The sequence below is a fragment of the Dacryopinax primogenitus genome (genome assembly GCF_000292625.1).
Source record: "Dacryopinax primogenitus strain DJM-731 SS1 chromosome Unknown DACRYscaffold_20, whole genome shotgun sequence".
Classification (NCBI taxonomy): Eukaryota; Fungi; Basidiomycota; class Dacrymycetes; order Dacrymycetales; family Dacrymycetaceae; genus Dacryopinax; species Dacryopinax primogenitus.
Genome location: NW_024467217.1, coordinates 235715 through 247974, shown reverse-complemented (window position 1 = coordinate 247974; position 12260 = coordinate 235715). Strand labels below are relative to the sequence as shown.

The 12260-nt window shown below is 55.4% G+C and overlaps 4 protein-coding genes across 4 annotated transcripts; 1 reads left to right on the top strand and 3 right to left on the bottom strand.

The window, feature by feature from the left end:
* Positions 1 to 1139: 1139 nt before the first annotated feature.
* DACRYDRAFT_111082 (uncharacterized protein) lies at positions 1140 to 3541 on the bottom strand (the record flags this gene model as incomplete). Its single annotated transcript, XM_040769171.1, has 4 exons — positions 1140 to 1270; positions 1414 to 1679; positions 1720 to 2035; positions 2101 to 3541. 4 exons carry the CDS (start codon positions 3539 to 3541, stop codon positions 1140 to 1142), a joined length of 2154 nt encoding a protein of 717 aa, XP_040625000.1.
* Positions 3542 to 4431: 890 nt separating this feature from the next.
* On the bottom strand, positions 4432 to 6213 carry DACRYDRAFT_118862 (DUF1680-domain-containing protein; the record flags this gene model as incomplete). Its single annotated transcript, XM_040770675.1, has 4 exons — positions 4432 to 4971; positions 5028 to 5392; positions 5443 to 5921; positions 5978 to 6213. 4 exons carry the CDS (start codon positions 6211 to 6213, stop codon positions 4432 to 4434), a joined length of 1620 nt encoding a protein of 539 aa, XP_040624999.1.
* A 577-nt stretch (positions 6214 to 6790) lies between these two features.
* Positions 6791 to 7849, top strand: DACRYDRAFT_24624 (uncharacterized protein). Its single transcript, XM_040773762.1, has 5 exons — positions 6791 to 7012; positions 7063 to 7074; positions 7121 to 7437; positions 7487 to 7591; positions 7736 to 7849. Exons 1-5 carry the CDS (start codon positions 6869 to 6871, stop codon positions 7791 to 7793), a joined length of 636 nt encoding a protein of 211 aa, XP_040624998.1. The 5' UTR covers positions 6791 to 6868; the 3' UTR covers positions 7794 to 7849.
* Positions 7850 to 9565: 1716 nt separating this feature from the next.
* On the bottom strand, positions 9566 to 10877 carry DACRYDRAFT_118860 (uncharacterized protein; the record flags this gene model as incomplete). Its single annotated transcript, XM_040770674.1, has 3 exons — positions 9566 to 9626; positions 9676 to 10294; positions 10353 to 10877. The coding sequence occupies 2 exons, from the start codon at positions 10875 to 10877 to the stop codon at positions 9734 to 9736; spliced, it is 1086 nt and encodes a 361-aa protein (XP_040624997.1). The 3' UTR covers positions 9566 to 9626; positions 9676 to 9733.
* Positions 10878 to 12260: the final 1383 nt, after the last annotated feature.

The window sequence follows — 12260 nt, the reverse complement described above, 5'->3', positions numbered from 1 at the left end:
AGTATGCCGTATGCCGCTGCCATACGCCCCACTTTCCGCTCCAGAGTTCGACCCAAGATCAGGAGGACAAGGGAAAGGCCGACGCCTAGGGGTTACGTGGGTGCTTCAGTAAGGCACACAGATTCGCAGAGCAAGGCCGCCTCGAGGTCGAAGTACGGATTTGAGCCAGACTTCCCCATCCCGAGAATGAGCTCCAGCTCCCCTCCACCCGCACGCCCGTGTAGAGCCTCCACCCCCCCCAGCCCTCAACCCTCAACCCTCCTGCTTCTCCCCCCGATGTTGTTTCCCCGGGCCGGCCCTAAAGTACACACACTCATATATAGCTATTCACTCGTTTCCGGTCCTCGTTCGTATCAAAGGCGATGTTGTTTCCCGGGCCGGCCCTAAAATACACACTGTACACACTCTCACCTCTAGCCATTCTCGTTTCCGGTGCTCGAAATTTCGGTTACTGGTCAAAGAAGGCTGCTAGATATTTATCAGATTACCTCGCCAAAGGCGCGGGAACATGCGTTGCGACAAGGAGGACTCGGACGCGTCATCAGAGTAGGCGTCTAGGTCGAACGTTCTGTTATCAAATTAGCGGGTTCACATGGGCACACGCACACGACTATATAATGTCCAACACTGTCGAAGAGCGTCTAACGCTCAGGACAACCCCTCGACATCCAGTAATGTGAAAACCCAACCTCCGCACTCAACTGCCAGTGTAAGCAACAAGCTCCGAACAGCATTTGTGTCATTACCAATTACTCTATTACGCTACACCCACAGTTTACACGACCGCTTGTCCCAAAATAGGCCGTTTGCGAGAGGTTCGGAGATACAGTACAGGTACCAGTACAGCACCAGTACAGGTACAGGTACATTGTCAGTGCCAGTCCCAGTGGTACAGTCTGCCGTATACCGTATACGTACGCCATACGCCCCACTTTCCAAGAATTCGACCCAAGTTCAGGAGAAGGGAAGCCGACTTGGGGCTGCTCGCTCGTGTGCTCAGTAAGGCGTGGAGTCTGGGATCAGAGAGCAGAGCCCCCTCGCACAGCTCCACAGCTCCAAATCCGGAAATCGCCAAGTCCAACCAACACCCTCGCGAACAGTGACTCCCAGGTCCCCAACCCTGTACCGCCCCTCAACCCCTAGCCCTCTTTCTCCCCCTGCCAAACCACCTCCCCAGAGATCATGTCCCATATCCTAGCTCCGTACTTCTGGGCAGTGACGAGCGCTTCCCCTGGACGAAGCTGCCGTGGGGGAAGGTTGGGGTACCAGTCTGTCGTTCCCGGGTTAGGGGGTTAGGGAGCAGCACCAGAGAGGGAGGCGGGGGTTGACACAAGCGGGAGGGGCAGGAGAGGGAGCGGCAGGGGAGGGAGGAGGTCAGCAGTTGCATTACAGGCAGGATAAAGAGAGACATACCCGACTCCCATTTCTCCTCAAACCAATGCAAGTACATAGCTTCCACAAGCTCATACATCTCTTCCTCCACCTGCCTCTCCCTCTCCCTCCCACCCCCGGCCCCCTCCCCACCCCCGGCCCCGGCCCCAACCCCCGCCCGGCCCTCCAACATAAGCCCCCCCAAACCCCCTGCACCCCCTCCCCCCTCTCGGCGGTTCCAACCTCTCCCACACCCCCTCCTCCCCACCCCTATACCCCCCTCCTCTGCCAACAACCCTGCTCCACCCCTCCGGAATCGGATGAAAGTGATTATAATGCGTTGCGTACTCTTTTGGGAACCAGAGTCCGTATTCGTACGTTCCGGAATGGATGGATACGGGTCGGGTGATCCCTTTTGGGGAAAAGACGCGCGCGATAGGGGAGGAGACGATGAGGGAGGTGAGGTTGAGTACCGGGAGAGAGGAGAGTGGGGGACTGGCGGGGCCGGAGAGAGAGGCGGTACGAAAGACTCCCCCTGGAGTGTAGAACTTGAGTGTGGAGGGGGTGAGCAGGTGGGAGGGGACGTGTGCTGAGGAGTCGGGTAGGGTTAGGAATGTTATTTCCGGGTTGCGGATTATGTATGCTGAGAATTCGGATTCTTCCACTGCGAGCGAGCGAGCGGCGCGAGCAGTCAGCAGAACGCAGGGGAAAAGAGGGAAGAGCACGCACGACCAAGAAACTCCCCTGTAGCGGATACGTACGCCCTATACGCATCCAAGCTGCTCAAGCCCGGGAATTGGAGGAGCTTGTACTCTGTCTCCGGGGTGCGGGAGATGAACGTCAGTTGGGAACGGAGGTAGAGGAGGGTGTCCCCCGGGAGGGAGGGGAGGAGGAGGTCGTAGGATGCTTCCCAGGGGACTGGCGCGGAGCGGGCGAGGAGGGCGAATGGCGGGGGGCGTGGGAGCGGTAAAGTGCAGGGAGGCCGAGATGGTAGAGCAGGCAGAATGAGCGTCAGAGCGAGCACGAAAGACAGACAGCGGCCAGCCAGAGCAGAGCGCAAGTGCGGGGGAACGGACAAGCAAGGCCACACAGAACAAGAACGAAACCCAAGAACCAAGAACCAAAACCCAATCAGCTCCCACCCAACCCCCCCAAAAAAGGACTCACACTGCGTTCCCAAATTACCCATCAAGCAATCCGCGTCTGCCCATCCCCACCAGCGTGTGCCCGGAGTGAGAAACTGGGCGAACACGCCTGCGCGGTAGGGTTTGAAGAAGGTGTGAAACTGGGTGCGGTTAGCGCTGACCAGGATGGACGGGATGGACATGGGAGGGAGGATGGGACGGGATAGGTAGGATGGGATAGGGTGAGCAGGAGGATGTAGACGTACCTGATCTCTCTCCCCCCTCTGGCTCAGGAGACGTAATACCTCCCCCTCTTCTTCGAGCGTACAATCCCACCTCTCTTGCGCACAAAAGAACGCCACATGCAGCTGATCATGTTCCTCCTGGCTCAAACACACAAGTCTAACATTATCCGCCCCTTCTCCCAGTCCCACTCCTCCTTGTGCGGCCGCTCCCCCACGAGCCGTCAGCTGCTGCTCGACAGACGAACAGCCAGAACCGTCATGCACCCAAAGGAGTACGAGTTCCAAGAGGGGGTTGGCACGTACGCTCTGGAGGAACAGGTGCCACGAGGGTGAGAAAGGCGGGAAATGAGGGGAGTGGAGTAGGATGAGGGATAGTTGGGGTTTCTGGGGGGTGTTGGTGGGGTTATCGGTGTTGGTGAGGGAGTCGGCGGGTGAGAGAGAGTCAGAGTTGGGTGAGTCTGCTACAGGGCGGGGAGGTGGCCATCCTAGAGGTTTAGGGACTGGCAAGACAGGTATCGTCGGTGGGCGCAAGAGAGTCTCTCCTGCTAAGAGGAGGAATAAGAGTGCGGCGAGGACGATGATGCCAAAGAGGATAAAACGTCGAGGGAGGTGTGGTGTGTGGAATGGAAGAGGGGGAGGGAGAGTGTGGAATGGGGAATGAGTGTTTGGTGGGTGTGTGCTTGGTGGGAAGGAGTGAAGTGGGAGGGGTGAGTGGACTTGGTCTGAGTGTGATGAAGGAAGTGGAGTAAAAGGTGAACGTGTATGAGTATGAGCAGGTAGAAGTGGACGAGGAGGTGTCATGTATGCTGTTGATGTTGAGTGCGTGGATGCACAAAGAGAGAGAAGAGTGTTTATCTCATGAGTGACAGAGTGAGAAGTGCTATTGACACCGACTTGCCGCAGAGGATTCAGGTCATAACACGCCTATCCTGTCAGGTATACATCATTCCCTCACACAAAACCTGATCCTACAACGCCTCATCATTACCTCATCACTCCTTCACCCTTCTTCCTCACACGTGTCCAGGCACATGAACACGTGACACAACTTGTCTTATCCCCGACTACTGGCATGCACTGGGCATGTCTCACTCCCTCCGGACGCAGGAACGGTGCCCTAAGCGCGTGCTTGGCGTCTCTCGGTCCTACCCTCGGTCTTAGACACAGATTCCGAATGACAAACATCGACTCGGGAATCAACTCCAGCACGCCTGTTGCTCTTACTCTTGATCCTAACCTTCTCCTCCAAGCCAACGCGTTCAACCTTGCAGCATGCTCTCATTCTCTCTCCTTCTCTGCTATTTCTCTTCCCTCTGAGCTTGATCCTCGTTTCCCTCACGTGATCCCAACGAGGAAGTAGTCATCAACATACAGTACAGTACATGATCACGTCAAACCCTACCGAACCTGTAACTATGTACAACACCACGCCTCCCATGTCCAACGTCCGCTCAAACCCTCTTGAGCCAGACTTGCATCCCCCCGTCTCCACCACGATTCGCTCGTAAGAAATACGGTACCATCCTAATACTTCTTTCCTCTCCCCACCCATCCGTTCCCCCTTCCCCATCCACACCCTCACCCGCGTCGACATCAGCGTACAACCCCCCCGCGCAGCCCAGTAGCATACAACCTCAAACCAGGGTTATCAACCCCCTCCGCGCAGTAAACGACCGGTCCGCGCCTGATCGCTATTTCCAGCTTCCCAGTCCTAGGGTGGGGAAGCACCTTCCGAGCCAAGGGAGGGAAAGTGTTTCTGCTTGGCTGGTCCAGGCGCGGGCTGGGAGGTAGAAGTAGCCGGAGTTGAGTGTCCCCCCGGGGGGGAGGGAGGGGTGCGGGCACCAGCCAGGGATGCGGACGGCGAGTGAGATAGGGAGCGGGGAGGTGAGTGTGAGCCGGACGCTACCCGACCAAGGGAGGTCTGTCTCCTGCTCTATCCTCACTTTCCCCGCACCAGGAATCTCAAACTCCCATTCTGCGCTAACGAAGAAGTGTACTCCTAGCACACTCTCCTCCTGGGAATAGGAAAACGCTAGCTCGGGAAGGAGACCGAACAGCTTTGCTACGTTTGGAGGGCAGCAGGCGACGTCGAACCATTCGCTTCGGGCCTTGGTGTGGCCAGAGAAAGTCGTAAGCGGGTTTTGGTAGTAGAATGCTATGCCTGATCTTTCTTCTTTGTCTTGAGGGTCGGTCGACTCTGATTGGGCGGCATCTTGCGCTCTGGCTGCGCTCTGGCTGCGCTCTGGCTGCGCTCTGGCTGCGCTCTGGCTGCGCTCTGGCTTCGCACGCTCTTCCCCCCAAGGGCCTCGGCAGACACACTCCCCAAAACAGCATTATACACCGCACCCTCCAGTACATCCCCCCACTCCCCGTTCAACCGATGTCTCAACATCCGCTGGCTCAACATTGCAAGTGCAAAACTCGCACACGTCTCCGAATAACATCCGCCTTCTTCCTGATCCGGCAGCCAGTAGGGCGGTGCGAACCCCTCGCTTCGATCGACGCTCCCGAGCCCGCAGGTGAGGTACATCGTCCTTCGGGTCGTGGAGGTGTAGAGCCGCTCAACGGCGTGTAGGACGGCTGTGTCCCCCGAGTGGAGGGCGTAGTCGCACGCAGCGATGAGGTAGTACATCGCCCGTACCGAATGTCCCACTCCCGGTCATCAGCTGGAAAGCACCACTTCAGCAAGAAACGGAGCACACCGATCTCTTCCTGCTCAAGGAGAGGCACATGCGCCTGCTGATACGCATAATCCCTCGGAAAAGCGTAAAAATGCCTATACTCCGCTCCCCATGGATCGTACGGATCTGCACCCCTCGCACGTGCTTCGTGGTCGTAGAACGTCTCCCCGTTCACGTCCCGCCTCCCACGCTCGAGGATGAAGTATCCAGCTAGCTTTAAGCACTCCGCCCGGCCCGTGAGCTCATACAGCCTCATCAGGCCAATCTCCACTTCCTCATGTCCCGGATACCCGCGTTTCTGCCCTTCCCCAATCCCAAACAACCCCGCAACGAGGGAGACGTACTTGAGCGCCGGGGTGAGGAGGGCCCAACTACCGGTCAGCTGGTGGTGGGCGGCGCTCGCTTCGCATAAATGGCCAAGTTGGTACAGCTCGTGTTTGTCCCTCAGGTTCGTGAACCGCTGGGAGAGCCCGAGCACCGTGTAGTGGGAATTGATGTACCTTTCCTGTGTTAGCTCCTGGCTCGGGCTGCGGGCTGGTGGGCAGGCGGGACGTACCCATCTGCGTGCTGTGCGCGGTTGATGATCCCCACGCTTTCATCTATGAATTCGCGCAGGAAGGCGTCTTCCTCTTTCATCAGAGCATAACAACACGCCTCAAGAGTCTTGTACACGTCCGAGTCCCAAAACGGGTGCGGCACCCTCGGGGCATCTGCTTCGGTCCAAGTGAGCGCATAGGCCCTGCCTGTCGAGCGGAGGGAACGGATTATGCTTGGGAGTGTGTGTGCGCGCATGCTTTTCTGGATAGGGGACCAGAAGGGAGAGTGGAGCGTCGTTTGCTGCACTTGGGCGGGGGTGTAGCCTTCTGCTTGGGGAGGGGGGACATGGTCGACCTGGGAAGGAGGGGGGGTGGGACGGAAAGCTGTTGGTCGAAGGGGATGTTATACTGCCAGAGATGAGTGACCTATTGGGCCTCGGTGTAATGATACTGCAGGGTGTATTGGACGGAAGTTGGGCGGGTTGAGTAGGTTGGAGGTTGGACGTTGACTGCACGTGATGCATGACTAGATCAGCTTGTGGAGTATGCGATATAGAGGGGTGGTTATGCAGAATGCGATAGAATGAGTAGGCAGGGAATGAAGGATGGACGGGGTTATGAACAGGGGTTTATCCGATGCTTTCGCCGAAAGGGCAGTCCTCATCGCTCACACTTTCTACGCCTCCCCTCTCTCGATTAAATATTACTACGGCCGGACGATTCCCTGGTTATTGTTAACAGTATTGTCATTGTCTTCTTCGTTGCTAGCCCCAAAAAGGAAACCAGATAATGAATAACCACCTAGACGGGATCAAATTTCCCTGTTTCATTCCACGACACTCGCAGGACACGCAGGACACGCAGGACACACTCTCTACCTTCTCCCTCCTCCCACAATTTCAAAATCGGCCATGTACCGACCTTCAATTTGTCCCCTAGCGCTCCTAGCGGCGCTAGTGAGGGACGTCAGCGCCAGCGCGCTGACGACGATGGTGGCACCGCATGAGAGGAGCTGCTTTTATGCAGATGTGGACAGGGCTGGGGAAAAGATTGGGGTGCGTGTATCTCTCCAGTGTCCGTTTATTGGGTGCTGACAATGAGCCAGTTCTACTTCGCCGTTCGTCAGCTCCACCGGTTCCACGTGCCATACTAATGCCCCGTAGGTCCAGGCAGGCGGCGCGTTCGATATCGACTTCTTCATCCAAGACCCGAACGAAAAGCTCATCCTCGACGGGCAAGGCGAGCGACAAGGCGACTTTGTACTTACCGCCAACACGATCGGAGAATACTCGTTCTGTTTCGAGAACAGCATGAGCGCGTTTGCGGAAAAACTGCTCGATATCGATATCATGGTTGAGAGCGAGCCGAGGAGGGAGCCGCCGGCTAAGCAGCAGCAGATCTCGGAGCAGACGAGTGCGCTCGAGGAGAGTATATATAAGCTCAATGGGATGTTGAGCAATATCGAGCGGACGCAGAGATAGTGCGTCTATGTCTTCATCTGACCCCCTGCGGCTGACGACAAGATGCAGCTTCCATACGCGTGAACGACGGTCGTTTGATACGGTCGAATCGACCAAGAAGAGGCTCTTATGGTACGGGTTGCTCGAGACAGTCGCTATAATAACGATGGCCGTGTACGTACTCTGTTCTTCGGCTCTCTTCATCTCTCCCTTCCCCGCTCCTACTTACCCTTCCGACTCTCTTCTCCCTGTTCACCCGTTCACCTCTCTCTCCGTCCCTCCGCCTCTCTGCGCTCGACAGCACTGACAGCAGAGCAGGTTCCAAGTCTTCATCCTGCAAAACTTCTTCAACCGGTCGAGGAGGTACAAGGTCTAGATCTAGACAGGGAAGGGGGAGTGTATGATATCCTACCTGTCTGATCAGGCTAATGATACCGGTTCCATTGGATTCGATCCATCTGGACTTTTACTGGGCCTCTGGCGTGTGGGGTACGGAGAGCCGGTTGACAGCTGTGAGATGACTGGTATACCAGGACAACACGGGGCTGGCCCCTGATCGCCGACGAGTGCGTGCGATGAGGTCTGGTCAGCGGCGACCTCCAGTGCTTGAACTTTCTTCTGGCAACACGCTCTCCCCCATTCAGCACCTTCACACACTGGGAATTGTCGGCTGAAGATCTGGCCGCCTTCTGCGCCTGCAGATAGGAGTGAGCAGTCCTCTGCGCGCCTACTGTTGTAGCGTTGGGTCATACTCCCGAGCGTCTCCCAAGAGCACGTACCATCTCGCGGCCCGTGTAAAGGGGGACGCTCCTCGTCATCCTCAGGTTTCTGAGCGTCTTGCTGGAAGGCAACACTCCTTCGCGCCATGGTTCGTTCTGTCTCGAAACGAAGGGTGCAGTCTCAGACGAACACGCTCCGTTCTCACTGGTTATCGGCTCACACCCTGGCGAGGCCTCGTGGTCTACTCTATCTGATTCCAGACGAGCTTCTGCTATCCTGTGCGAGAGCGTGAATAGGATGTTTGTTACGCGTGTTCAGAGGGAAGGCTCCGCCATTGCTCTCCATCTAGACTGCATGAGCACGCCAGACGCACGTAACTTGTCACCACTCTCCTGTGCGTGGTGGGATCGCGCGCGCTGTCTCTCTCTCACTCATCCACTGGATTCTAGGATGCTATACAGTGAAGACGAGGCCCTGGGCCCCTATTCCGACAATGTGCAGTATCTGGCAAGGTCAAGCTCCTGCGAGTTTTCATCCCACTATGGTTTTCTCGTGTGATCCGACCATTACCTCGGCACAGCTGCTGAAAAACGCTGCTCTGTCTGCTCTCTCGGTGCTCCGTACGTATCTGGGAGGATTTGGCGTTGTGCGGCGCTTGATCAATCTGAGAAGCGCACGGGTGATGCCCATGCTTGTTCGGGGAAAGCCCGACTCGCAAGTTCGACAGATGGCGCTCAAATCAGACAATCGAGGACTGAAAGATTGCAGCGCCAAAGAGTCGATTCTATATCTAGTTATACTACCCGGCAGCCTGGGAACAAGCAAACCGGGATACATTAGACGATTGACACTCTGGTCTGTTTTCGAGATCAAATGCGGAATGGAAATGCTCCAGCCTGACTGGAAGCAACGTGAACTCAAGAGGAATGAAGAATGAGATAGGAAAAAGAACAAATGGCCCGGCACGCTGGGTAACCCTTCATTTGGGTCACCCTTGCAGCAGTCGAGATTAAATGGAGACAAATCGGGGGAAAAGATGAAGGAGATAAACAAAATACGACTCAACACATCGGGTACCCGTGTTTTGGCTGACCTTCCAGCCGCTGAGACGATTGAAAAGGAGAAAGGAAATGAGAAAGGAAGACAGAAAGCAAGGAGAAAGAATACGGGATCAAAAGACACAAAAGGAAGCCAACCTATGATACAGGGGAGAAGGATAGGGTTGAAGAGATGTGAGCAACCCGGCGTGCTGATGACTCGGAAGGATCCATTTGGCAACGACGTATGTGGCGAGCTGCTCGGTTCCTCTTTCCCTAGCCCTCGAAACCTCCAAGAAGTGGTGTAGGACAGCAAAGCCATGTCGACCGTGCTGCAGGGCCGGCGAGACAGGAACCAATCGCAGGATGGTGTTGTCGGTCGGGTTGCCGGGGGAGTTACGAGCTAACAAAGCCATCATTGATGACCTTTGGCGTGAAGCAAGATAAGCGGCCTGAGAGTGCTCATTAGATGTGCACCCAAAGCGTGGAACGATGACTCACCCAATAAATAGTCTAACGCCGCCCCGACCACCAGGGCCGAGGCAGCGTCAAGCGTTGTTCAAAGCGAGCGGAGAGCCTTGGCACGACGAACGCGTGCAGGGCTGACTACTCGGCGATCCCGGACAGCACGACCTGTCTTCATCTCGAAAACGTCGCCTTCATCGTCCGAAGAGTCGTACGAGACGTTCACGCGCGCACGCTTAGCACGCTTAGCACGAAGCCGATTGGTATAGTCTTCGTCGTCTCCCTCATCTCCAGAGGAATACTCTTCGAATGAGCGCTTTACTGAGGAAGGGGAAACAGGCGGGGAAACGGGAGCGACGGGGTCACTGATGCCATCGAGCGAGACATGCAAATCCTGCAGGATCTCTGACATGGAGCGATTGAGAGACATATCGCGCAGCTGAGCGACCAGATCGTTCAGTTCCGCAACAGTATCACTGCCAAGCTTAGAGCTAGTCTGCAGAGCCATGCCGTTGACAGGTTTGACCGTAGGTGTTGCGGCCGGAATACCGGCCTGAGAGGCTATCCCGGAAGGCGCTCGAGGAGTAGCTGGCACACCGGCAAGGTGACTGATGTTGACAGAAACAGTCGAGCTGGTCTTCTTGCGATCAGCCTGCTGGCAGCTTGATTAGAAGGGCATATCATGAGACTCATAAATTCAAATGATATCTTACCTCTTTCTTCATCTCCTCATCCTTCTCCATCTGGAATACGCCAAGAACGGCCTCAGCGATGTAGGCAACCTTCTCCTTGGAGCCAACGAGACCGAAGTGGTGCTTTCGGTGAAGCATGTACCACAAAAATCCGGTCGTGTTCGAACGCACTCCCGGATGCTTGAGTTGCTTGGCCTTGTAGCCATAAGACGCGTCAAACAGGATCAAAGGGTGGTGAGAAACAACGAAAATAAGATACCATATCACGCGTTCAGCTGGCGAGGTGCGACCCCGAAGGCAAGAAGGTTGGGCATTGACGAACTCCGGCGTGGTCTCATCGATATCGACTTGACAATCAGGCTCATCAAAGTCAAAAGAGGTGACAGGGGTCATGTCTTCGGAGGAGAATCCGTCCTCCTCGTCATCATCTGAGGTTTCAGGCAAAAGAATAGGAAGCTCATACGGAGCAAGCAAGACGCTCAGCAGAGGGCTCCGATGAGGTCGTATGAAACCAGGCATCGCCATACCAATGATGGCGTCAGACATCGTAGGCGCCCTGATAGCGGGGTTACTAGTGATAACTTAGGTATGGGGAAAACGGTGACTCACTTCACCGGCGGCGTGAGATGGTGCATATAACGCGGCTCAGAAGACCAAGTAGTATTGTTGAAAGGCATTGCGTTGATTGTAGGCGGACGATCAAGCAAGAGACGACGGGAGAGCAAGAGGTATGACACTTCAGAGGAGAGTGAGGAGACAAAAGTCGTGGGGTTAAAGCGGTTTCCGACCCACCGCCAGCAGTGGGCGGCAATTGGCTCCGCTTGGCCCGTACATCGTACCTCCGCACACATGATGCTGATGAATTGCACTCTTGCTCATTGGTTAATGTACGTTGCGAGGGGGAGAATGGAAGATTGTCACTGCAACAAAAGAAAGACGGTACAACGACCGCGCACGTTGATGATCGGGACTGTTTGTGAATCCTTAGGATGTTCTGTTGTTCCTACCTACTGGTTCCATTCCTCACATATTCCTCGGGCTCATTCCCCTTTCTAAATGAAATGGCAATTAGATTTGCAATAACGAGATTGAAGGAAGTAACTGGAGGGCTCACATATCAAGGAACGGAGCCGAATTCTTTGTCGGGCTTATTTGGCTTTCCTGTGCACAAACATCTACTTTATTGCTTCACTGAACAGCGATCATTGAACATTTCTTTCAAGCTGTTTAATCTGATGAGATTGTATGGAGAGTTCGCACGTCTCGCTGCTGCCTGGATCGCTCTCCTGATCGCTGAACCGTGCCTTCTGGTTGTCAACATCATTCACGCGCTGTGTCTCTCTTGTTCAACCTGTCTCACGTTCTCTTGACCTGCACGCAACTCGGGAACAGCATCAGAGGATGTCGTGTCGTCTGGGTGGGCCTATACCACAGGGGAGCGTCAACAATCAGGGTACAAAAGAGCGCAGTAATGATGAACATCAAGGCGGTTGACGAGGAGGAAGACAAAGGTCGTATTAAGAGTGCCGAGACTGTCACTGTATCAAGAGGCCGTCCTGAAGTCGAAAAGGAGCTTCCGTTCAACAATCAGATCTAGCCTCGATGGAGCAAGGTAATCGACATCGGCAACAACTATCGCACCCTGTTCCACCTTGGTGCCGAGCTTCTCCAGATCCTCTCGGATCACATCACGGTCGCCATGTCAGCCAACCGCACGGTTAGCGAGGAGAATGATGTCGTACACATTTGGTGGGGATGACGGTAGGCTGGAAGACGAGACCGTGTATGTCTGTTGTGCCAAGCATTGGTTGTAGAAAGAACGTTGATACTGCTCGTGGCGGGGAAGTTGTGCGGGGTCGTCTGAGCCTGCAGGGGTTGGCGTTGACGTCGTACGAGGTAGAGCTTCATCTACGGTCGTGCAGACCCATG